We start from the raw sequence: 27,021 nt of genomic DNA, 5'->3' as shown, positions 1-27,021 counted from the left end.
AACCACAGAGAAATATTTTCATTTCACATTACAATCGTTGCAGATATCTCAACATATCTTCTACGCCACCACAACTTCAAAATTATGGTAGTTATTGGACCTGATTGTAGATTTTGAAGTGATCGCATTAGGAAAGAAGCACTTATATTATTAGATCATACTTTTGATTTATTAACATTTTCATATCTGGATTTTGAGAATTAGTTTTCTTTATAATATGATGTGTTTTATTTTCTGCATTTGAAAATACTATTCTGAGAACCAACTCCATAGACTTCTTCAGCACACTCCTACTTTGGAGGATCATGAAAGAACAGTGGGGTTGCAGAGGTGTGAGCAAGGGAGGTGAGGTAGGAAACAAGGTCAGAGAAGTGGCAGGTTGCTGTGTGTGTGTGTGTGTGGGGGGGTGCTCTGATCATGGCCTCACCAGTCACTGTGAAGATTTGGCTTTTATTCTAAAGGATTTAAGGAATGGCATGAGATCTTTTGAAGAATTGTTTTGACTGCCTGAACAGATCTCAGGGTGCAAGGGCAGAGGTGGGGGGACCAGAGAGGCAGGCAGTTATAACAATCCAGCTGAGAGATGATGGTGGGGTGAACCAGTGTGGTAACAATGAAAGTGGTGAGAAGTGGTCAGGCTGAAGGTGGATATGTTTTGAAGAATCCATCAAAGGAATGGCGGGGGGTGGGGGGGTGCTCCAGAGAGGTGTGAGAGAAACACAGATCAAAAATGATACCAAGATTCCTGGCCCAAGCACCTGAAATAATGGCATTGCCACTCTCTAAGATAAGAAAGTTATGAGAGCAGGCCACTTGGGAGCAAAACTCAGGAGTTCAGTTGAAATTTGTTAGGTTTGACACATCTGATAGTCATGGGGAGATGCTGAGCAGGTACTTGGATCTGTTTACCTAGCACTTAGAGGAGAGGTCTGGGCTGGAAATACAATTTGGGAGTTGTCGGCATATAGATGACATTGAATCCTTGAGCATGTATGAGGTTGAGAAAGGAGTGAGGACAGCCAGAGAATGGAAAATGTCTGAGGCTGGCCCTGAGGCACTTCCCCAAGTAGACTAGAGAGATGAAGTGAAAGCAACATAGGAAGGCTGAAAAGGAATATGTGACAGAGCGGGAGTAGAATGGAGAGAGTGGTTTCCCAGAAGCTGAGAAGAAAGTATTTCCAGAAGGAAGGAATAAGCAATTGTCAAAATGCAATCACAACCAGAATGGCTAAGATCACAAAGACAAGCAATAGCAGGTGTTGGTGAGGATACAGAGAAAAAGGAATCCTCGTGCCTGTTGGTGGGAATGCAAAGTGGTGCAGCCACTGTGGAAAACATTGTGTGGAGGTCCCTCAAAAACTTAAAAATAGAACCACCATAGGATCCAGCAATTCCACTCCTGAGAATTTACCCAAAGAAGACGAAAACACTAATTCAAAGGGATACATGCACTCCTATGTTAATAGCAGCATTATCTACAGCAGCCAAATTACTGAAACGGCCCAAGTGTCCATCAATAGATGAATGGATAAAGAAGACGTGGTATAGATATATGATTATTACTCAGCCATACAAAGAACGACATCTTGCCATTTGCAACGATGTGGATAGAGCTAGACGGTATTATACTGAATGAAATAAGTCAGAGAAAGACAATTATCACATGATTTCACTCATATGTGGAGTTTAAGAAACAAATGAACAAAGGGAAAAAAGAGAGATAAGCCTAAACACAGACTCTTAACTAGAGAACAAGCTGGTGGTTACCAGAGAGGGGAGGCGGATGGGGGGCTGGGGGGAAACAGGTGAAGGGGATGAGGGTTACACTTGTCACAGCACTGAGTAATGTATAGAGTGGCTGAGTCACTATATTGTACACCTGAAACTAATACAACACTATTAAAAAAAGACTGATGATCCTCCCAGACCAGTGCCATCAGCAAGCCCCCACATGCCTCAAACTCTACATGCCCCATGGCAATGGTATCTCCCTCCTCCTCTGCTCCTCATCATCATTACAATGACCCAGCTACCGGGCCACTCACCCTGGAGCCTCAGAGCCACTCCTGGCTCCCACCTTCTTATCCTCCATGGGTAATTTGCCCCCAAGTTTGTAAAAATCACTTCTAATTTAGAACTCCCTTGGATCCAGTCTCCTCTTCCCCATTGCCATGGCCACTGCTATAGCTTAGCACCATAATTCTTCTCTAAATTACTGAAACAACTTCCCAGCTGGCTTCCCTACTTCCAAACCATCTTTCCATGTGAAATCAGAGGGAGCAAAGTGCTGGTCCCTGCCTATCTACGGAGGCACATAGTCCTGGCAGTGCCAGCCTGTGCCACGCAGCTCTGACCACACCTCTGGCTGCCTCCTAACCCTGTGGCCGCAGACCCTCTGCTGTAGTTTGCTCAGTGTCCTGTCAGTGAGACTGCCAGGCCTGCCAGCTATCCTTACTCGTGCCTGTCACTCATCCACAGTGTTCCCACTTTCTCATCTTGGTCTACTCCTCTCACAACAGCCCTGGAGTTGCTTGTATTCCCCTCCCAGTTCCTATAGAGTCCTGTTCATACAGACACTATTGTGTTTGCGACATTGTATCACTGTTAAGACTGCAGCTTTCTGGGAGTTCCTTGTTTCAGCTGGGCATGCAGCAGGTGCTCAGGAAGCCTGTTGAATCCAAAGTGTGCAGGGCCCTTGCATGGATGTGTGGGTCCCTCCCCTGCTCCCCACTAACAAATCCATATGTGGAAGTCCTAACCCCCAGTGTGATGGTATTTGGAGATGGGGCTTTTGGGAGGTAATGAGGTTCAGATGAGGTCATGAAGGCGTGGCCCTTGTGATGGGATGAGTGCCCTTCTAGGAAGAGGAAGAAACGAGAGCTTGCCCACTCTCCATTTTTCCATCATGTGCAAAAGCAGTGAGAAGGTGCTCTTTGTGAGTCAGGGAGGGGACTTCACCAGACACCAAGGCTGCTGGCACTTTGATCTTGGGCTCCCGAGCCACGGACACTGAAACAGATGTCTGTTGTGATTCCCTCTCCCCACCCCCACCCCCCCAATCTATAGTATTTTATCAGCCCAAGCTGATAAAATCAGAGGAGGATTTATCAGAGGAGGATTTGGCTTTGGGTGAGTTGCCTATTATGGGATTCACCTGTCCTCAGGACCTCATGGTACACATTCCCAGCTGGGAAAAGAAAAGAAAAGAAAAGCTCTCCAACATTTTTTTTTTAGTCCATTTTGGTCACTAGTTATTCTGAAGCACAGTTATGTCCTAGATGCTTTAAGTCCCTCGTGCCTTTGCTTACATCACTTGGTGTAGGGGACAACATAAATGCCGCTCAGACTATCCTCCTCCCCCTGAAAAATCCCCTACACCTTTTATTAGTCATGAATTTATTCATCCAGTGAGTACTCTTTAGGTGCCTCCTGTGTGCCAGCACTCTGCCAGGTACTAGGGTCTTAGCCTTGCTGAAAGCTGAGCATCAGCTTCTTCTGCCTTTAAGCTTTCAGGAGGGAAGGAAGGGGTAAGACTCCCCTCAGGAGGCTGTCTCTTTCTCCAGCAAAGACACCTCAGGCAAAAAATCAGCCATGAGCTTCCTCTAGGCTGAGACGTGCCACGCCACTACACCTCAGAAGCCCCCAAGCAGTGCCTTACACGCAGCAGGCTTGTTGATTAAATTCAACAGAACCAACTACAGGCTGGAGAAATAGTTTTGTTCTCTACAACTCCAGCTGTCTTTGGAAGAGGCTGGATGCTTTTCCTTCAGGACATTTTTCAAGATTTCAATGCATGCATTTGTAGGCAAGAGCCACATAACAGGGAGAGAAGAATTTGGAGTTTCTATGGCAATCTCAGGGGTTGGAGAAACCAGAAGGAGGATGGGATTGAGAAAGAAGAGGGAGCAGAGGAGCCACCTTGTGCCTCTGCCACAAGCCCTCAATTTTCAGCTTTGCTTTGACAAGTCACCAAATGCCTGGTATTAATGAATGTCTTGCTATGAGTAGAAACCTGTCAAGGAACTGAATTTCGTATCCCAGTCGATAGAGGGCAAGAGAGAGAACCTACCAGGTCAGTGCAAGAGGCAGAGCACCCAGGCCAGGGTAAGCCCCCCAAAACTGTCAGAAGTCAGTTCCAGAAGTCTTCCGGATTTCCAATCTCTGGAACTGACAGAGGTCAGAGACAATTCCACTTAAATCTCAACCTCAGAGTGGCAAGGGTATGATAGTGAGTTTATACACATAGTGATATTCTACATATACCAGGAAGTTCAGAGAACAAAACAGAACTTGGCAAGTTTGAAGATGCGAAAGGAGACACGAAGATCTCCAGCATGGAGGGAAGAGGAAGGAAGGTCTCCACCGCAACTCGGCACCTACAAGCATCGTTACACATGTGAGCATTTTCAAAGAATGGAAGAAGCCAGAGGAAATTCAGATGGGATTCTTCATACTGCTGTTCTTTACGGTCTTTCAAAATAACAAATGTTTTCTCTGTTGAAACAGCTACAATATGTCAGAAATAGTTTAAACTTATTTATCTAACCTCAAAGACAGGCTATTTCCCCTAAGACGCGCAGCTCTGAAATACTCAACGTTCTGTTTCCACAATGCTGAAGTAGTTTTTGGAAGGCAAATGTTGTGGAAAAAAGTTCAGATCTGGAGGGGCTGTAAAACATGTGTTGCAGAAAGCCTGCACCTCTGGGTGTCTTTAAAATAGTCACTGTTTAAAAACAAATATCCTTCATCCTTGAAAGGTTCATGAAAAATTCCACACTACAAAATCCTTGGCCTATATTAGACTGCTCTAAAATGCTGTGTTTTTATATCAACATGTCACATATACTATACCTGATGTTTTCGTTCATTTCTTTGTTTCTTCTAGCTACTCAACACTCATACAATATTCTGTATTTTTTTCCCACATAACAATTGAGTTTGAGCTACCATTAGTTACTTCCAGGGCCTATGAAGAAATGGTGTTGTCAATTCATAGGATAAGAGGCAGATTGAACACATTGTAGACAAACCACACAGAGAGTCATTACTAATAAATGAAACAAACAAGAGCTCACAGTTCCAGTGTCAGAGAAAAAAACCTCAACACTTCCAGCACAGAGAATATACTCTTCTTGACAGTGGAGTCAATCTTCACAATATCATAAATTTTGTAAAAATATTCCCATTTTGAGTTAATCGCATACCCTTCCGTTCTTTTTGCCAATATGTAATCTACGCTTTTTGGATATAAAGGACTATTTATCAGTGATGCCATATCCAGAACTTCCTCCAAATATGCGAAAGGCTATGGTTTTTACCAACCACAGAACTCTCTTGAATAGCTGAAGTACTTTCTCTTCTTTAGCAAAATGATGTTAATGGATTGACATAATCAGGTCCCCAAGCAATTTGATTTGAGGAATTAGAAATAATCTGGGTTGTACCATCTAACCCCAAGAATCTTTCCCCAGAGACTTTTAAAATATGTTTCTTCTGCCATGGAGGAAAGGTGTCAACAAGCCTCTTCCTAGTGTGGCCATCCTTGACTCCTGCTTTGCTTGGGACTGGACAGTTCTCTTGAAGTCCACCAGTCATATCTCAAGAGTGCTACACAATCCATTGCTGGATATTGGCCCCCAGGGGCTTGTTCATAGGCTAGAAAAGGCCCATGGGGGTTATTCCACATATTATCTTGAAAACAAAACCCTCCAGTGGTTCCTTGAAGAGTATGATTAAAAGTCAAAGCTGGTACAAATCAAGCACAGTGATGCATGCCGAAGTTATCCAAGTGGTATAAACCACTCACACTGGGTCAGAGACTTCTGCAACAACAGCTAAAATGAAGATAACCTTAGACATTCTGGAGGCCTTTCCTGATCAACAGCAAGTTTGATAATTGACCAATGTAACACCAGAATGCTGATGAACAAAGAGCTAAGATATGGTCCTCAAAGGCTACATGAAAAGTATTGCCTATTTGGAAATCATGTGCCATGACCTTGAAGTTGGCCCTGCTGCTGTCATTGGCAAACCCAAAGCCAAGGCCGGGCTGATATCCCAGGGCTCTCCTTCCACCTCCCTCAAGGCTCCAGCTCATCTCTCGTTTTTCCAAGCTGCCCTCACTTACTTTATAAAGTGGGTCCTTTCTCCCTAGGATTGAGGAGGGAAAAGATTCAGTTTTCCCAGCTCCATAGCTTGCACTCTTTCCAGAGGATACAGACGCAAAAGCCCTTTCAGTGTACGGGTACTGAGTGTTAACGAGAGCTCATCCTCTGGCCCCAGCCATCCAGCCCTCACTGCTCACCAAACATGCCTCACTCTGTGTATTGTTAAGATTTTCTATGTGCTCTTCTCTCCACAGTGGAGTATTTGCTATTCTCCTTTATCACGTGGAAAATTTCCTCTTTTTCTAAGATTTTATTTTTTCATGAAAGACATAGAGAGGGAGAGGCAGAGACATAGGCAGAGTGAGAAGCAGACTCCCTTTGGGGAGCCTGATATGGGAACTGGATCCCAGAATCCTGAGATCACGATCTGAGCCAGAGGCAGATGCTCAACCACTGAGCCACTTAGGCGCCCATCACTTGGAAAATTTCTGTTCATTCTTGAAGATCCATCACAGGCCCTCTTGTCCCTGACCCTCTTTGATTCTGTGGCTGATTCCTCTTCTGTGGACCTTAGCACACTGAGGTCTCAGCTGTTAATGGGCCTGATCCCACCTTCAGAATGAGCCCAGAGCATGGATGCAGACCCTTGCCCATCACTCCTTGCTACCCACTGTTTCCTGAGGATGTCTCTCATTTTGAGATAACATTTGAGATAAGTCCCAGGAGACTCTCTGGCCCTGTTTACTGACTAATGCATTGGTTCTTAACCTTGGATACACATTAGAATTGCCTTGGGAATTTAAAAAACACAACATTCTCAGGCCATACTACAGATAAATTAAATCAGACTCTCTGGGGTAGGGTGGGTGGATAATTTAAAGATAAATTAAATAAAAGAAAAGATAAGGAAAAACAGAGGGGCACCTAAGCTGGATGTTAGTAGAGATGCTGAAATCTATTCAGGTCCTATGGTGTTTTCCCCACAATGAGGTTTTTTTGTTTGTTTGTTTTGTTTTGTTTTGTTTTTTATCACCAGGTCTTGAATCCTTTTTCAGACTATAGCAAGAAGCCCTCATGCTTTTTTATTTCGGGGGGTTGAATTCCAACAAGATTTTTCTCTCCTTTAGCTCCTGGCCCTGTGTGGGTCCTGTGGGCCTTATCCCAGAAAGGCATAGTTGAGGCAAAGGAGTGAGAGCAGAGCGATGGATGGGTCATGGGAGGGCTTTCACCGGTTCCATGTATTTTATACAATAAATATTCCTCCAGCCCCTACAGCTATCCTGTGCCCTCTGTCACTATCTGGGGGTCTCAGCATACACAGGGAGAAGCTGACGCTCTTGGGGGACAGAACAAGCGAGAGCCTTTCTTATAGGATAAGTAGGTGTAATCGGTTTGATGTTGGCTCTTGCTGGCTTTTAAGAAAAGCCTCCCAATTGTTTACTAGCAAATCTCATACAAGTCTGGGAAACTCAGCACTAGCCACTCTGGCTCTGGCTCTAACAGCATCCTGAAGAACCAAGAGAACACAAGGTCAGCCTAGAGCCACCACGGGGGACCCATGGAATTGAAGCAAGTTATTTGTTTAGAAATCTGCGCTTCAAAAGATCACCAAGAGAATACCAGATGTCTGAAAGCACAGAGGACAAACCTAGTTCCTGCCCTCCTGGATCCCCACAGGTCTATCCTACACAGAACACAGGCTCAAACAGGACCAAGTCTGGGTCATTTTATTAACATTACAATTTAGGTGGATTTAATGAGTCTCCATGTGAGAAACACAGTAATGAAAAAAACTGTGAGGTGAAAGTTATTTAAATCTGAAATAAGATGTAATTGTGGAAAGGTTATGTGTTATTTTGGAAGAGGAAGTCTGTAGCTTTATTCTTTTATTTTTTTAAGATTTTATTCACTTGAGAGAGAGAGAGAAGAGAGAGAGAGAGAAAGAGCAAGGGGGAGGGGCAGAGGGAAGCAGAGAAGCAGACTCCACGCTGAGCAAGGAGCCCGACATGAGACTTGATCCCAGAACCCTGGGATCATGACCTGAGACAAAGGCAGACATTTAACTGACTGAGCCACCCAGGTGCCCAAGGTTATGTGTTATTTTGGGAGCAGAAACTTGCCATGGGGGTCATAGGCCCTACTCCAGTGTTCTACCCAGTGGTTCCCAAACACTGCTGGTAGTAGAACCAATTTTAATTTTTTTTTTTTTTTTTTTTTTGTAGAAGAAAATCTAGTTTATAAAACCATAAAACAGGAAGGTCTTTTAGTTGAACTGTACATTGGCAGAAAGGGTAGGCAGGGTAGAAAAGGAAGACTGGGGTCCTTGACAAGGCTCCATGGAATCTACAGTTTGAAAACCACTGGCTTATTTGCTGGTCTACTGATAGTATACAGGAGAAACGTTAGTTGGAGACAGGGAATGAGTGGGCCTAGGATGTGAAATTACATGATAAAAGGCCTATGGGTCAGTGTGTTTTTATCATGCGAAAGAGTGAAGGTGAATGTGGGGCTGGATGTCCATGAGGTTTGGGGACAGAGAAACATACTGGTGGTACTGAAGATAGAAGTAGGGTATAGACACCTGAGGATGAAAGCAGTGTTGTTGATAACAGGACCAAACCACAATAGCTGTGGTCTGGAGGCTTTAAGACATGCATGACTCAGTATCCGCAGACACACACACCCAAGCCTGAGGTTTTTTGCAATAAGTATGAAATTTGATAGGTTCTAGAATAGCCCTGTTTTTCATCTTGCATATTTAGCTACCTTATTCTAGCATTTCTTGCTACTTCTTAATTGTGTAGAGACTCATGTTTTCTCCATATGGGAAATGATGTGAATCAAAGATGAGGAGAAAATCTTTACTCGAGGAGCACTGAGAATGGAGCTTCCACAGATAGATATTCAAAGAACAGCAAATGGTTTTAAAAATGAGTCTTTTTAATCCACTAGCTCAATAATCCAAATATGAACACAAAGAGATCTGGGGCAAGGGTACCAAGGTTTAGGTGAGGGAGTGAAGAGTCATTACTAGACAGACCCTTTCCTGTCATCGTCATAGTAATGGTAGAAGCATGTGTCTGGGGGCAGGTGGGCCTCCATCAGCCTGGGTGCTGACCCAGCTTGCTGAGGCAGACCCCTGACCTAACACTGGTCAGCATCCCACCGGCGAGCGAGCAAGAGCCAGCCTCTCTGTGCATGCTCCCTGGACTCTCAATCTCACACCATGGGGGCAATTCTGCAGGCCAGAATTGGGCCCTGGTTGTTGCCTATACCTGAGCCTCTGACGCTTGTCTCCAAGCTGTGGCACTTCCTAATTCCCCCCTCAGAACTTTTGTCTTGACATCCTTCTCTTTGAATAGCACTCTGGAGTTCCCATTTCTTCTGTCTCAAGTCCAGATTCTCCTTTTCCATCCAGTTCCTTTGGGGTCACACAGACTTGGGATTAAATCTGAGTTTACCCTCTCACTAGATATATAGACATGGGAAGTAACTACACGTATCTGAGCCTATTTATTCACTAGCAAAACAAAAACAATAATCATATCCACCTTGTAGGCCGTTCATATTTTGACACATTAAATTATTAATGATGAGTTTTGATGGATTTTCAATGTGCACCTTACGAGATGCTATCTATCAGCATACACTCCTTTAGCTCTTTGCAATGTAGTGTCTCTCTGTGTTCAACTCAACTGCTATGTGCCAACACTCTGGGCTGGCCTGGGAACACCTGTGTTCCAGATCTTCAATTAGTGACACATCGGTTGCTAAATGCCAGATATGCTGGCTCTCCCTGTTGGACAAATCAGAAGCATTTAATATCTTGAGTAACTGGTCCAACAGACCAATCAATTGGCCATAATACAATTCCACTGATTTCAATTAATGGCTTTCTGCAGTTTCTTTCCCCTCTATCATTTCATCCATGCTGTAGGTAGTATGCTCTTTCTAAAACACAGATTAGCTCACACTACTACTCCGCTTCAAATTTTTCTTGCCTCCCCACTGCCAATGAAATGAAGTCCAAGGGTTTTAGCCTGACATTAAACGCCCTTCACAATATGGTTCCAACTTATACTTCCAAAGCCACCTCTTCCCACTCTCCTTCACACCCTCTGTTTTAAGTCACCCAGATCTGACTGTGGTTTTGCAAATAAGCCAGGAGCTTTCATGTTTCTGTGCTTTTGCATATATGCTGTTTCTTCTGCTTCAAATGGCCTTTCTTTTTGTTCCAAGTCTCCTGGTTGTAACATCATCTGTTCTGTAAACCTCTAATCCTTTAGAAGCCTTAACTATTCTCTCCTGTAGGTGTGTGATGCACTTCATACACACAGATTTCTGCATTTGTTATATCATAGTTTCTTTGTCTATAAAGCTGTAGACACCAGGTCTTATTCATCCCTGCACACTAAAGAACGAGATTGGACTTAGCACATGCTTAGTGAATGCTTGCTGAATGGATGGAAAAAATGTGTGGAATTTCCAACCACCTATGATTGATTGTTTGATTGAATATAGTATTAAGAGAGGAGGGTGCTGGGAAGACTTCTGTATCACAGGCAGAAGTAGGGGAAAGCAAGGGATGGGCAGCCTTTTTGAGTGGGAGAATAGGTTTTAAATATACTTAAAAATAATTGTAGCAATTTTAAAGATTTTAAAAAATTTTTTTATTGGAGTTCAATTTGCCAACATATAGCATAACACCCAGTGCTCATCCTGCCAAGTGCCCCCTCAGTGCTCTTCACCCAGTCACCCCAACGCCTCGCCACCACCCTTTCCACTACCCCTTGTTCGTTTCCCAGAGTTAGGTGTCTCTCCTGTTTTGTCACCCTCACTGATACTTTCACTCATTTTCTCTCCTTTAAGGATTTTATATGGTTTAAAAATGGATAACCATAATATAGAAGAGGGCATACATTTCAAAAACCATAGGTTGAGAAAAACAAATTAGTTTTAATATGGCCAAAAGCAACAAAATGTTTAGTTCATAAAATAGGTGCAAGCAGATGATCCTCAGGTTTTCTTTTTAAGTATTCTGAAAATTATATGCCAAATTTTGTAGGTGAATGTATTTTTCTGAAGCAATGGTTCTTTTTCTTTAGAGAGGATCAAAGAGATTTGTGATTTAAAGATGTTAAGTGACTACCATTGAACTCTACACTACGTCATATAAACCAATGGCTTTTGGGTGAAAATAATTGTCAGAGAGATGAGCTACATATAGGACTTTAACCATATCATTTTGCTGTACCACAAAAATGTTCTCAAAATCCTCCCCTGTAAGGGAAATTATTAAACCCAGTAAAGAAAGCTAGTAATTCCATTAGACATCACCAAAACTTTAGGTATACTCAACAGAATTTTAATCCTAAAAAAATCTCATGATTAAGAAACTACTTTTAAATTTATGTCATATGTTCTGACCACCATCTCTTAGACATTGAAAGGCTTTCCTTCCCTCTACTCATGTTGTGGAGCACCAAGCACCCCACTGTTACCTGGGCACACTGGTGCTTCCCACCACCTGCTTGTCCATATACGGTAGGGGGTTAATCCTGTAAACTTCCACCTACATGTTTCCCTATCCTTTCCCATCCATGGGCAGCATAACACTGATAGGGATGTAGGGCTTAAACCCACACCACTAATAGGATACTCTTTCTAGAAGGCAATTTGTGATAAGCATTTTGAGTTATCGAAATTTTAATGCCTTAAGATATTATAAAAACATTGAATGACCTGTGATTCAGTAATTCTAATCCTGTTAATCTGTTTTAAAAATTAATCTCAACAACACAAAAACGTTATACGCACAAAAAACGTTCCTTATATAGCTATATGTTACTGTAAAGAGTATAAGCAGCTTAACTTTCCCTAAATAAGAGAATGGCTTAGTTGAGCTGCATTCATATCATTTGTGAAGCAATTAAATTATATTTATGATTTTTTTTTTAGGGTCATGAGAAAATTCTGACTTAATGAGAAAAGGTTGCAGGAATGCAACAAAGAGGAAATGCTGGTTGTGTCTTTGTGATGGGATTATGGGAATTTCTTTGCTTCTTAATGCTTTGCTGTGCTTTCTAATTATTTTATAATGAGATGTGTTACTTTTTATAAGGAGACAAGAAAACTGAAAATAGGGGGGACCTTTGGAGCAGAAGGAGTGCTAGCTTCAGAAGCAGTGAACTCAGCCCTCCCATGGACTAGGTTTATCCCTTTGGTCAGGTCCCTCTTCTCTGGGTCTTATGTTTTCAAAACATAAGGACTCTATATTCAACTACCAAGACCAAGACCTGGGTGGTTTCCAGTCAAGGCCACCTACATTGCTTCAAATCACCCTCTGTGAAAGATGTTTTTCAAATGGTGAAATTCCGGTTTCACCAAATCACAGATTCTTACAGTATTTGGTTCCTTCTTTTATCATTACAACTATAGTGTTTGAATCATAATATAGGTAAATGAGTTTTTCACAGACTGGTGTTTCAGCTCCAAGTAACTCCTTGATAAGGACATTGTAACTACCTTTCTTTTTCCACTAAAAATTTTTTCATTGAAGTAGGGTTGATATATAATATTAAGTTGGTTTCAGGTGTATATCACAGGGATTCAGAAATTATACAAATTATGAAATGCTAACTACAATATATGTACTATAGTATTATTGACTATATTCCCTGTGCTGTACTTTTCATCCTCATGACTTCTTTACTTTATAATTGGAAGTCTGTACCTCGTCACCCCCTTCATCCAGGTCACTATCCACCCCTCCATCTCCTCTTTGGCTCTTTAGAGAGAGATCTTTCTGGGTTCCCTCCTCAGTCTTCCTGATATTGGGTAAGAAGTTTGTTGGCACTCAGTTATAAGCCCAGACTGGCCAGGTATCTTAGCTCAAGCATTTTTCCTACTTTTACTTCCATTTGTCCCAGATTCCTGCAAAAGACCAAGGATCTAGGGTAGAATTTTAGGGCTGGTCATCAGCCTCCAATCCCTTATTCTGTAACAGAGAATCACGGTTGAGTATGTGACAGGACCAATGTCCCACAGCACAGCAGAGGCAGGGTGGAGAGGAAAACCAAAAAAACCACGGGTCTAGGATGCAAAATTAGTTCCCATTCATATTGGACTATATTTGCTTTAATTCTTGGTTAAGCAGTAAAGCATCATAGCTAAGCTAAAGTTCCTGCCCCAAACTTTTTCTCCTTTTTTTCCTGGCAGTACCGACAACCCTGCCACTGGTGTCCATCCTTCCTGGGAACATCTGTGCATTTTTGCCATTACTTACATACTGATAAGTGGTACCTATGATTGTGTTGTCTTGAAAACTTTGTAGTGTTATCCTATTGTGGGTATTCAGATTATGATTTTAATGAGATACAATTTATATACTGTAAAATTCACCCTTCCAAGGGTACACTTCAGGGACTTCTTTGGCACATTCATAAAGTCATGCAACCATCTCTACTTGATAATTCCAGAACATTTTCATCCCCTCAAGAAATGTGTGCCCATTAGTCATCCCTGCCATTTAGTCTCTTAGTCACCAGCAGCATCTTATCTGTCTCTGTGGATTTGCCTGTCCTAGACACTTCGTGGAAATGTAATTACACAATATGTAATCTTTTGTGTCTGGCTTCTCTCACTCACCACAGTTTTTCAAGATCTATCCATGTGTTAGCATGGATCAGCCCTTCATTCCTTTTTACGGCCAAAGAAAATTGCATTGCATGGATGTGCTACATGTTGTTTGTCCATTTATCAGTTGATGGACATGACATTGTTCCTACTCTTTGCTATCAGCATTCATGCACCAGGGTTGTGGGGATGTGTGTTTTTATTTGTCGTGGGTGTGTATACCTAAGGAGTGGAATTGCTGAGTCTCACTTTTGGGAGAACCGTCAGATTATTTTCCAAAGCAGCCATAGGATTTTAAATTCCTCTTGCAGTGCAAGAGGGTTCTGACTTCTCTACATTTTCCACACTTTTATGATCTTTAATGCTTATACATTCTGATTACAGCCATTACAGAGAGGAAAGTGGCATCTCATGACTATGTTTTCTATGCAACTGATGAGTCACTAAACTGTACATATGAAACTAATAATACGTCAATATGTTAATTGATTTTCATAGAATTTGAAAAAAATAAAGAAAAGAAAGTGGTATCTCTTGTGGTTCTGACTTAGGCTTCCCCAATGACTAAGGACGTTGGGCATCTTTTTATGTGCTTATTGGTCATCTGTACATTTTTGGAGAGATGTTCACTGAGATCATTTGTCTGTTTTAAATGAGGTTGTCTTTTTCTTGCTGAGTTCTAAGAGTTCCTTTTATATTTTGGACAATCTCTTACCAAATATATGATTTGCCAACATTTTCACTCATCCTGTGGGCTTTGTACTTTCCTGACATGTCCTTTGCAGTAAAAAAGTTTTTCAGTTTGAAGAAGCCTGTTGACCCACTTGTTTGTTTTGGTGTTTATATCCTAGCTAAGAAACTATTGCCTGGGGTTCCTGGGTGGCTCAGTCAGTTAAGTGTTGGACTCTTGATTTTGGCTCAGGTCATGATCCCTGAGTCATGAGATCAAGCCCTGCATCAGGCTCCCTGCTCAGCACGGGGCCTGCTTAAGATTCTTTCTCTTCTTCTACCCCTGCTTTTGTTCTCTTTCAAATAAATAAATCTTAAAAAAAAAATTATTGCCTAACCTAAAGTGACTAAAGTGACCTAAAGAATTGTGCCTGTTTTGTACTAAGGGCTTCATAGTGTTAACTTTCAAATTTAGGTTTTTGATTCACCATGAGTTATGTTTTGTATATGATATAAGGTTCCACTTCATTCTTTTGCAAGTGGGTGTCCAATAGCACCACCACCATTTGTGGAAAAGATGACACTCTCTCCCACCTTGAACCTTCTTAGTAGCCCTCTTGAAAGATCATGCTTTAAAGATTTACCTGTGTTGATTCAGCAGCTCTAATTTATTCATTTTACTACTTTATAGTATTCCAGGAAATGAATATATTTTCATGGCCTCTTTCTCCTGCTGGTAGAGATTTAGGTTGTTTTTATTCACATTTTTTTCTTTCTCTTTTCATTTCTCTCTCTCTTCCCCTATCTCTGTGCACATTCTAGTTAACCGTCTCTTTACCTTGTTACAAAGGCTACCCCTGCAAGTAGAATTTCTGGCATCCAGAGGAGCCTGACACACAAAAACCACGCTACAGCAGAGACTCAGGTTAGCTGCACTTCTAATGAGCTTGAGTATGAAAAACAAGCAACACAGAATATACATGCAATAGAAAATTATAAAATAGAAAATTATAGAAATTTATATAAATTTGCAAAGTAAATGATAGATAATTATAAAATAAATGATGTTCTTACTTAAGCATTAACACTAGGGAAAAAAAAATGCACAGCTAGATTTATCAGTAACTTTTCTCAGATGAGCTTTTCTTTCTTGCCAGAAGGTGGCAGAGAGGATGCAGCTTAAACTCATCTTCCTCCATTTTTAAAGGGAAAAAAAATTCTTTTTAAAGATGAAGGCAAATAACTTGTGCAACTTAAAACTTCTAACTTTTAAACATACAGATTTGCAGGTTCTAATATTTAATACAGTTACTGAAATATTACCTAAGAGTGACTGGAGACAATCACTTTGGATATCTGTATACCTGAATTAAATAAAACATATTTGGCCATAACAACAACAACAACAAAAAAACCTATGAATCTGTCTAAAAGGTATGAATAGATGAGCTCACTATAATTACTGGAAAATATTTTAAGGTTAACTGAGAAGAGAAAAATACATACATGCCACTGATTCACGGAAATAGTATCAATTTGCAATATGAAAATATAATTTTGAGAAGCAGCATTCAAGTTTGTAAATGCTCTATTGCCCTCACCTATAAATGAGGGACTGGATTCCATGAAACCCAAAGTCCCTCCTTCCACTAACACGGTGCCTTTCCCACTGTAGAGACGAGGGTAGGAAGGTCATATATGAGCCAGGGACAGAACTGTCTGTAAAATCCAAGTTTTCTGACCCTTCACCACCTTCCCCATCTGTCTTTAAAAAGACGGATCTCCATAAAAAGCTGTTCCTATGGCTTCTGCCCATAAGAAAACACAGTAAGTTCACTATAGGTTTATTTAAAATGGCACATAACTCAAAGTGAGACAGGTTTATTTTGAGAAGAAAGGTCCTGATGAGTCCCCAGGGTCCAGCCCATAGGGGATGGCTGCCAGGAAAAGAAAAACCCAATGGGGCAGCTCCCAGTAGGAGAAAGGAGTGGGGGAGGAGGCAGAGGAGTGCTCCCAACACCAAGCTCCATCCAGACCCCAGGGGTGCAGAGGCGAGGGGCAGGAAGGAGGTAGAGAAAGGTCAGAAAGAGGCCCACATGCTGACGGGGCCTGGCCCAGTCAATAAAACCCAGACGAGTTTAATGTCTTTGCTGGAGGTTTCACTCACAAGAGCAGTTGCCACTGAATCCGGCCCCCGACTTATGACAGCAAGTAATACACCAGGATCCTTTCAATGGCTTATCCCCTGAATGCCTGATTTTAAACTATTGTGGAAGTAAGAAATTTAGAAATAATGTTAAAAGTTGAGGTTTCTCTTAATAGAAGTCAGATCTATTTTGCAGAATCCTCTGCAGGTGTAGGGCTGGAGAAACTCTAGCCGTTTGTGGCTTGGCAACTGCAAAGTTCCGTTCTGCTTTTCTCCTCCGTGCGGCCAGAGAATGCGGGCCCGTTCTGTAATGGTAGGTGCGCTCTGCCAGAAAACTCACATATTTGTGGGTGGAGTCAGTTGGGAGGCTGGAGGGATTTTGCAAGTCTGCGTAGGCCAAACACTGCAGGGACTTCCAAGGGGTGAAAAATAATACCTTGGGGGTTAGCAAATTTCCACTGCTTGATGAGCCAAAGATGCAGCTCTGGAAACATGGCAAAGGAACAGATCATCACAGTGAGGGAGTGCCTGGAAGGTAGGGGGATGTGTCCTAGGATCACTTCACTACATGCATGGTCACTATGTTACCAACAACAGCAAAAGGACTCCCTGGGTCACCCTGGTTATCTGGGCCACGGTCTCTGTCAGATTCATCTGAAGTGGCTACAACTTACAGGGACCCTATTAGCTGGAATTGAGGGAGACACAGTCGCCCTGGCAATGAATGAATGTACAGTAAATCACGGGCATGCCCTCAGTCACCTTAAAATAGATCTTCATTGCAAAGAGTTCACAAATCTCACTGAAAAACTGATCAAAATTATTCACACAGCTCCCCTGACCCCATAAAATGTACATGTGTGCAGGATATAACATTTATCCCAGTTTGGGGATGCATGGGTCCAGGTTAAGACTTAAGAATCTGTGATTTAAAGAGAAAGAATGGCCTGACATCAGGGCAAGTTGGGACTGCAAGTGTTGTTTCTATTAAAGAAAGAAGGAGTCAGAAAGAAAGCTTATCTGCCATTGCAAACAATGCAGAATGAGCCACTGAGGCATAGACTGGTTATGCTTGCCTTAGGATTGTCCAGGATAGAGAGAGTGTAGGCCAGGAGACCCTAATATTCCCACCCCCAAACCTGGTTTTTGCCTAGCTGGGGGACACATCTAACAATTTCCAGCAAATCCCCTCCCTGACACTCTGCTTACTCAGCAACTACAGGACTAGAAGTTGGCCTGTCATGTAGGTCTGCCCACAGAGACACAGTGTCCTGGGTTGGCCAATATGAGCATGCCAGTGTGCAAGGCAGTCACAGTCCTCACTGGAAAGGGATAAATGGGGATTCTATTTTACACACTGGTCTCATATGAGTTGGTCTCACCCTTGAGAGACAGATCCACTGTCAGGTTGCTGGAAAATCAGATCTTTAAGCCAATCAGGCTGAGGTCTGAGATGTCAAACTGCCAGCTGACATCTCCTGGCAACAGTAGACTGGCCATGCCCCCCTTCACCCCCCCACACTGGAAATGCCCATACTTGCCTTTTACAGGACATTGGATTGTCACGTCTGCCTGCAGGGCTGCCTCTATGATGCCTCCAACCACAACGGACAGATGGCTGTGTTCCAGTCTGCTGATATTTCTTTCAATAGACAAGATGGCAGGTGCCTCTTAATTCAAAGGGAGCAGGAAACTGTGTTAGGTGCAGGCTTTTGCTCCGATTAAACCCTGCTGCATTTGGTAAACTTGGTTGTGCTCTGTAAGAGCAGGGGCAGAGTCTGGCTCTCTCTGTATCCCTCATGGTGCCCATTAGGATTTCCACATACACAGCCAGGGGGTGCCTAGTGCACAGATGGACAGGCAGACAGATGGACGGACACAGTCAAAGAGATACCCACAGGGTGCACAGCAACAACCATAGATGGGTTATGGGGTTATTCTGGTTTTATGACCAGAATAGAAGATAACTCTCCCTTTGATAAATCAAAAAAGATGGAATTCAGCAGTTCATAAAAAGCCAAGGAGGCAGGGCAGGGCAGGGCCAATGTCTCTGCAGTGCCACCCTGCATGAACTGGCAGGATCCAACACACCAGGGCTTCGGACCAGCTGACTCTTTCTCTGGGAGGAAAACTTGGAACAAACTGACATAAAACTTGCATGGGGAAATAATAACAAGTCACCAAGAATCAAGAACCTAATCAAGGACTTTTATGTCCCTGGATTTTGAGAAACATGGACTTTAAGCAGATGCTTTCGTTAACTCACTCAGGAAATAAACTTTGTGCCTGAGCTGAACAACAGGAGTGCAAAGTTGGAAAACAGCCACTCTTGGCCTCAAGCAACTCAGATTGGTGGGAGACTCCAAACCACACAGGCCGGTGGCTGCTAAGGCAGGAGAAGGTGCTGGTTGACCAGGGGTCTCTCAGGAGCATGTGAGGGTCAGGGAAGGCAACAACCCAGAAAGGGTGTTGACAGAGTATCCCTCTACGGAGGATGACCTCCATGATTGCATTCCCTACTCTACCATCAGCATGTGAGCCACTGTGGGGAGAGGCCTGTTTTGTCACCTATGCATGTGCATGCAAAACGAGTGCATTTCAGTGGACTGTTTGGTATCCATGGATTCAGGAGCCAGAGGACATGCTGTACCAGCTCTCCCAGGAATCTGGATTGTCCTCGATGGGCCTAAGGGGAGACTTATGATCACCAAAGGGGACTGCCATTCTTCCTGGGAATTCCCAACCTCAGGGCTGATGCTCACAGGAGGGTCAGAGCACAGAAAGTCAAGACCTGGAGCAGTCCAGGTGGCTCAGCGATTTAGTGCCGCCTTCAGCCCAGGGTGTGATCCTGGGGACCTTGGATCAAGTCCCGCGTCGGGCTCCCTGCATGGAGCCTGCTTCTCTCTCTGCCTGTGTCTCTGCTTCTCTCTCTCTGTGTCTCTCATGAATAAATAAATAAAATCTTAAAAAAAAAAAAAGTCAAGACCTGAAGGCCCCACCTGGGGAATGCAGCTAGGGGCAAAGCTCAAGCCAGACAGGTTCAAGGAGCTTTTAAATTCAACTGGTCCAACCTTCTCAGTGTGTGGATACAAGGCACCTGCTACCAAGCTCAGAACTCAGTTGTCCGAATGCTGGATTCTAATCCCTGGTACTTCTCTCCTCCTCTTACTCCCTGTGAGCCACAGATACCAGAAACCACAAGGCAGATAGCTGGAGGAGGGAGCTCGTTTTATTTATAATCCCAGAACAGGGACTTACCACAAGGAAGCGTTGCTTACAACTTACCACCCAGAAGTCTTCCTTCGTAATTAAGCACATTTTAATATTAAATGACACCATCTGCCTTCTGGGAAGACAGTAAATTTACATCACCTCTGAAAGTGTTCTGAAGGACTGGTAGGTGTGCCTCTGGAGGTATATAGCCCTTTTTAGAGGATAATTATTCACTTGCATTGGCTGGTGGCACTTAAAAAATGAGAAGTTCATACTATCAATGCTGCCAGTTAAACTCTGTCTCATTAACACCCAGTTCTCAGACGGCAAAGCTCTAAAGCAGACATTTTTGAGATCTGGTCCACAGGCCAGCAGCATTGGTATGACTTGGGACCGTGTTAAAAATGTGAACTCTTGAATTCCATCCCAGACCTACTGAGTCAGAAGCTCCAGGAATGGGGTCTAGAAATCTGTGTTTAGACAACCCCCCTGCCCTCGAGTATTTCTGCTGTCCATGCTGACCTTTGGGAGCTGCTGCCCTAGAAAATCCCAAACCAAGCATCTCAGGTTTCAACAACGGGCATTACCTGCGTAGAGCACTGGAGAACTCTCCACATCTGAACCAAGATGGTTAGCCACAGAGCATCCATACGTTCCTTGCTCCTTCTTTGTAGGGTTCCGTATCTGCATTTTTCCCATTCCAGCCAAGACTATCCTGTAGAACAGTTAGAAACGGGTGCGTTCATGTAACGTACTTCACAGCTCTAGGCTCACAGCATGTCCCAGGGAAAGAAAACTGCAAAATTATACTCTGAGCTGGCAAAGATCCTGCCCATAAGACTATAGAGTGGAAGAGTCTTCCTCCTGGGTTTGAGCTCAGAGATGCAGTACCCAGACATGCTTGACAAGCCAGTCTTTCTGCCTCACTTTGTACCAGAAAAGACTTTTCTGGATGAACTCAATGCTTAATCTACCGCATTTTCAGAAAGACAAACTAGCAAGTGTCACTTTGCAGGAAATTAACCTCTCATTGTGTGCCCAAACCCTTCTTTGTGAACTGCAGGTGTGAGTTTTTTGGTTCAGATTTTTACACCGGAAGCAAGCGGGCTGTCTGGCGATACAGCTTGGCTCAAGTTGTTACCTCAGTAGGACCGAATGGAGAAGTCAGAGGAGGCAGCAGTGCTAAGGCTGCCTTAGGACTGACCTGTATGAGTCCCATATGGCTTCCCAATTACAGATATCCATAAACACCTGCAGGTAAATACTGCAAGAACCAGTATTGCTCAGGTATATCCTGACAGGTGAAGTAACTATTCAGGGATTAGAAAAGGGTGATTGTTCTTCTTTTCTTTTAATTTTTTCTTGACAATCTGAAGCTGCTTCTAGATCACCTGGGTCGGCATCCTTAAACTGTTTTTTCCCTGCAACCTCCCACTTTCCAGATCTTAGCAAGATGAACTATTCTGACCACTAAATGCTGTATGTTTTTCTTCATGAATTCTAGAACTAGCAAGCTGGAGAAGAGTCAGTTCTCCATTTCCTGTCACTTCATGGTGCTCACCCTATGCTCCAGCCATAATGAACCTCTAACAGTTTCCAGAACATTCTATGATCTTTCATCACCCCGAGCATTTGCATATGTTGTTCACTGTATTTGGAATGCCCTTCCCCCCTCCCACCCCATTCTGGCAAACTCTGATTTACCCACTGAATCCTGGATCAAATATAATTTCCCCTGTAAAGCTTTCCCCAATACTCCTAGAGTTATCTTCCCCTGCTCTGGGTTCCTTCTGCTCTGGTTCATATATTTATTTGATGAAATATCTATTTCTTCCCATCAGATTGTGATCTTTCAAAAGCAGGGACCAAATCTTATTCACAGCTGTGCATTTACAGTGCCTAACACAGTGAATTTGTATAGAAAGTTCTCAGAAACGTCTGATGACTAAATGTACGAGTGGTCAGAATATAACAGAAGAATAGCACATGGTTTGCATACTAGCAGGAGCTCCTCTGCAACACACATATGAAATACACAAAGGTGGGCAGATATACAACAGTGGAATTGCCCAGACCAAAAACGACAGACCTATTTTCTTTTTGCAGTCAAATGCATTAATTTTTAGCTTAAGCAAGACAGATGAGAAACACAGAAAGAGGGAGAGAGAGAGAGGCAGAGACACAGGCAAAAGGAGAAGCAAGCTCCATGCAGGGAGCCCAACGTGGGACTCGATCCAGGGTCTCCAGGGTCTTCAATAAATGGTGCTGGGAAAATTGGACATCCACATGCAGAAGAATGAAACTAGACCACTCTCTTTCACCATACACAAAGATAAACTCAAAATGGGTGAAAGATCTAAATGTGAGACAAGATTCCATCAAAATCCTAGAGAAGAACACAGGCAACACCCTTTTTGAACTTGGCTGCAGTAACTTCTTGCAAGATACATCCACGAAGGCAAAAGAAACAAAGGCAAAAATGAACTATTGGGACTTCATCAAGATAAGGAGCTTTTGCACAGCAAAGGATACAGTCAACAAAACTCAAAGACAACCTACAGAAGGGGAGAAGATATTTGCAAATGATGTTATCAGATAAAGGGCTAGTTTCCAAGATCTATAAAGAACTTATTAAACTCAACAGCAAAGAAACAAACAATCCAATCACGAAATGGGCAAAAGACATGAACAGAAACCTCACAGAGGAAGACATAGACGTAGCCAACACGCACATGAGAAAATGCTCTGCATCCCTGGCCATCAGGGAAATACAAATCAAAACCACAATGAGATACCACCTCACACCACTGAGAATGGGGCAAATTAACAAGGCAGGAAACCACAAATGTTGGAGAGGATGCGGAGAAAAGGGAACCTTCCTGCACTGTCGGTGGGAATGTGAACTGGTGCAGCCACTCTGGAAAACTGTGTGGAGGTTCCTCAGAGTTAAAAATAGACCTGCCCTATGACCCAGCAATTGCACTGTTGGGGATTTACCCCAAAGATACAGATGCAATGAAACGCCGGGACACCTGCACCCCGATGTTTATAGCAGCAATGTCCACAATAGCCAAACTGTGGAAGGAGCCTCAGTGTCCATCGAAAGATGAATGGATAAAGAAGATGTGGTTTATGTATACAATGGAATATTACTCAGCCATTAGAAATGACAAATACCCACCATTTGCTTCAATGTGGATGGAACTGGAGGGTATTATGCTGAGTGAAGTAAGTCAATCGGAGAAGGACAAACATTATATGGTCTCATTCATTTGGGGAATATAAATAATAGTGAAAGGGAATATAAGGGAAGGGAGAAGAAATGGGTAGGAAATATCAGAAAGGGAGACAGAACATGAAGACTCCTAACTCTGGGAAACAAACTAGGGGTGGTGGAAGGGGAGGAGGGTGGGAGGTGGGGGTGACTGGGTGATGGGCACTGAGGGGGGCACTTGACGTGATGAGCACTGGGTGTTATTCTGTATGTTGGCAAATTGAACACCAATAAAAAATAAATTTATTATTAAAAAAAGAAGAATATAGGGCAGCCTGGATGACTCAGCGGTTTAGCGCCGCCTTCAGCCCAGGGTGTGATCCTGGAGACCCGGGATCGAGTCCCACGTCAGGCTCCCTGCATGGAGCTTGCTTCTCCCTCTGCCTGTGTCTCTGCCTCTCTCTCTCTCTCTCTCTCTCAAATAAATAAATAAAATCTTAAAAAAATAAAAATAAAAAAAAGAAGAATATAACGAGTAACCACATTTGAAAAATAAACACAAATAAAATAAAAATAAATACAGGAAAATGTTTTCTTCCATTATTTCATATATATGTTTACATGAATTAGGAATCCTCAATCCCTTTATTTTGTAGGTCTCTACAGCACAGTGAGAAATCATTGAGATTGGAAATGGTTGGCACATGTGAATCTTACTGCTGGAGAAGCCACCTGGTATCTAGTCTGTGTCGGTCCCTGGACTGGAGAACAGTAGGTAGGGTTCTATAGGGGGGTGTGACCTTGGTCTCTGCTGTACAACCTTGGTCTTGATGAAGCTGATTCACAGGCATCAGCCCCAGTGAATCTACCTACAATCTGCCCTTCCTGGCTGAGATTTCTTACCCAGTTGGCATCCAAACGCCTACACCCCTACACACTTTCCTTTCATTGGATAGAAGCTCTCTTGGGATCCCAGTGGTTTGGCGCCTGCCTTTGGCCCAGGGCGCAATCCTGGAGACCCGGGATCGAATCCCACGTCGGGCTCCCGGTGCATGGAGCCTGCTTCTCCCTCTGCCTGTGTCTCTGCCTCTCTTTCTCTCTCTCTCTCTCTGACTATCATAAATAAATAAATAAATAAATTAGAAGCTCTCTTAATTCCATTTCTTAGTTACTTTGATTGAAAAGACATGTGAGATTCAGAAAAATATATCTAAAGGTGAGAACCTGTGTTACATAAAGAAAATAAAACGTAAGGGGAACAAATTAATTAGGTAAGATTAAAGAAGAAAATGGAAATAAGAATGGATCTTATTTTTTAAATTCTCTTAACAACCTAAAAACTTTTGGGGCACCTGGATGGCTCAGTGATTGAGTGTCTGCCTTTGGCTCAGGTCATGATTCAGGGATTCTGGGATCAAGTCCCTGTGGAGAACCTGCTTCTCCCTCTGCCTATGTCTCTGCCTCTCTCTCTCTCGCTCTCTCTCTCTGGGTCTCTCATGAATAAATAAATAAAATTTATAAAAAAAATACAAAAAACAAAATTTTTAATAGCCATATGTAATTGCTTTGGTATCAAATGTTTGATCCTTAAAGTATGCAGAAACACATTTGAGCCAGATGTACTATATCAAAACCTTTCTTCCTGAGACTTCCAGGAATCTCAGGGTCAGAAGCTAAAGTTAATTCCACATGATCAAGTCAAACTACTTAAAATCAACTCAACAAATATTTACTTAAACTGGCCATGCTCTATCACATCCCTGCCATACTTATATGGCCACAGTTGAATCGATTACTTCAACTTGCTCAGCCTCTGCTTCCTGACAACTTATGAAGTGAAAATTGCTGAGCGGTCCTCCAAGGGCAGTCCATGGACTCCAGAGGTTCTTGAAGTCAAAACGATTTTCATAATAATGAGAAGCCATTAATTGCCTTTCTTGCTGTGTTGATCTCTGCTTGGATAGCAAAAGCAGTGGCAGGTACAATCCTGGCACCAGGATGTACGAGTAGTCACTGTGTTCTTGACTGCCACACTCTTCCCATAAAAACAAAAATGCCAGTTTCCCTTAAGAATGTCCTTAATGAGGCAGTGAGACTTAACTAGTTTTCCTAAATCTCAACCCCCAAGTATGTATATTTTTCATATTCTGTATATGAAATGAGAAGTACACACAAAGCAGTCCTGTAGCATGTTTGACTTGCTAGCTGAATTAGCTGCTTTTTTCCCCCATGGAATACCATTTTTACTTGAAAGAATAGCTAACAAACTATAATTATTCAGGCTTGGGTATGTGACAGCTATTCTAAAAAATAATAATGATAACTAAAATGAGCTAACCAATTCAAGGAAAACGATTGACAGTGTTTATTGCCAGTGACCAAATTCGAACTTTCAAGTGAAAGTTAAAATTTTGGAAAATTGGTATCCTCCATTGTAAGCTTGGCAGTTTGCCAAAACTCAGACTTTTCTGATGAGTTGGGTCGCAATATTGCAGAGTATGTGTATTCTTTACATTGCCTAAGGAAATGTGCCAACACTGGGGAGATGGTATAATGCGGTGAGCTAATATTTTCCAAATGACCAATGTGTGATATAAACACATGTGTAGGTAGAAGATCCATCGAAAGTGCAAGATAAGCCAATATCACATTGTAAGGGAGTAACAAAATTTCATGAATATGGTTTTAGATTCCACATTCCAGGCAACTTTTAAGAAGCTACTGCTTGTTTACTTTTAGAGTAGTTGTAAAGAATTGCCATAATTATCTGCAAAGGCTATGAGAATGTCCTTTTTCCAACTAACATATCTGTATGAGGCCAAATTTTCTCTATAAACGTTAATTAAAACAACATATCACAACAGATTTAATGGAGAAGCATTTATGAGGATCCAGCTGTGTTTTATTAAGTCAGACATTAAAGAGCTTTGCAAAGATATAAAACAGTGCCATTGTTAGTAATTTTCTTTAAATATTGCTTTTCAAAAATTGTTATTTATATGAACATGTAATGGGATTCTGTTATTTCTACATGCATTAATAAACAGATATTTTAAATATTCTATGTGTTCATTTCTAATATGGTAAATATCGATAGCTATAACACACATTAACGAAAGCTCTTTAGGCTTCTTGGAGAAGCCTTTAAAGATTTTTAGATTCAAAAGGGTCCTAAGGCCAAAAGATTTGTGAACTGCTAAGCTAGTTGATCTGGAAGGTTTATTCCACTTGGAAAACTTCTTTACACTCCTGTGTTCAGAGTTCCAGGACAAAAAACGAAAAAGTTAGATTTGTTCTACCTTTTCACTCTAAGATACAACCTAATCATTTATAATAAAAAATCGAGTTTTACCTAGATTTCTTCTGCTGCTTCACACAGTAAGCTCAAATGCACTAAAAGACATGATAAAAATAAAATTTGCATTTTTAAAGTACAATATGGTCTGCAAAGCAATTTAACATCTGCTGTTCTATTTCTCTTAGTAATCCCTAGAAGCAGCTTGGACTCTCTGAATGCAAATTAAAAGAAAGCAAAGCATCTCCTGTCCTGTGTGCACAAACAGCAAGATGTGCAGATATTGAAGAATGCAAAAATGAATTTGTTAATCCCTGTTATTTTATGTGAAATGAATGAAATGTGATGTCTTTGTACTGACATGGAGCTCGTAATAAAAAATATGATTTAATATTTGGTTTTGAACATCTCAAAAACTTTGATCCTTACTTTTCATGACATAACAAATTGCATGATACAGAAAATTACTTCTGATCCTCAATCTTTTCACTAAGGCTATTATTTGTATGATATCCAAACATCCTTGGTGGTGTTCAGGACAAGGGTCCCAGGTTCTGGATGGCCATGGATTAGTCTTGGGATTCAGTGACCTCATCAGACAACTACTAACCCCCACCCTGCCAGCTCGCAGGACTGACGTGAACGCCAAGGAGATACCATATCTCCTAGCTATAGAAGGGCACTGTAAATAAATTCTGATTTGCAGTTCCTACGTGGCGTGGGATTACTGCCAGGATGATTA

The 27,021-nt window shown here is 42.2% G+C and overlaps 1 protein-coding gene and 1 long non-coding RNA gene across 4 annotated transcripts in view; one reads left to right on the top strand and one right to left on the bottom strand.

Annotated features, from left to right (window-relative positions):
* LOC144298788 (uncharacterized) overlaps positions 1-26,695 on the top strand; it is a 29,042-nt gene extending 2,347 nt beyond the window's left edge. The window contains exons 2-3 of the long non-coding RNA XR_013365675.1: positions 23,641-23,759; positions 26,468-26,695. This is a non-coding gene — a long non-coding RNA (uncharacterized LOC144298788). The remainder of the gene's footprint in view (positions 1-23,640; positions 23,760-26,467) is intronic.
* The window catches only part of ADAMTSL3 (ADAMTS like 3), a 338,072-nt gene that overhangs the window by 35,745 nt on the left and 275,306 nt on the right, over positions 1-27,021 (bottom strand). For all 3 annotated transcript variants that reach the window (XM_077874049.1, XM_077874059.1, XM_077874055.1), the window contains exons 22-23: positions 20,358-20,485; positions 18,099-18,227 (exon numbers count right to left, since the gene is read on the bottom strand). In XM_077874049.1, coding sequence (XP_077730175.1) covers positions 18,099-18,227; positions 20,358-20,485 — 257 coding nt within the window. The remainder of the gene's footprint in view (positions 1-18,098; positions 18,228-20,357; positions 20,486-27,021) is intronic.

Source organism: Canis aureus, chromosome 2, assembly GCF_053574225.1.
Source record: "Canis aureus isolate CA01 chromosome 2, VMU_Caureus_v.1.0, whole genome shotgun sequence".
NCBI lineage: Eukaryota > Metazoa > Chordata > Mammalia > Carnivora > Canidae > Canis > Canis aureus.
This window is presented reverse-complemented; position numbering and strand designations above follow the sequence as displayed.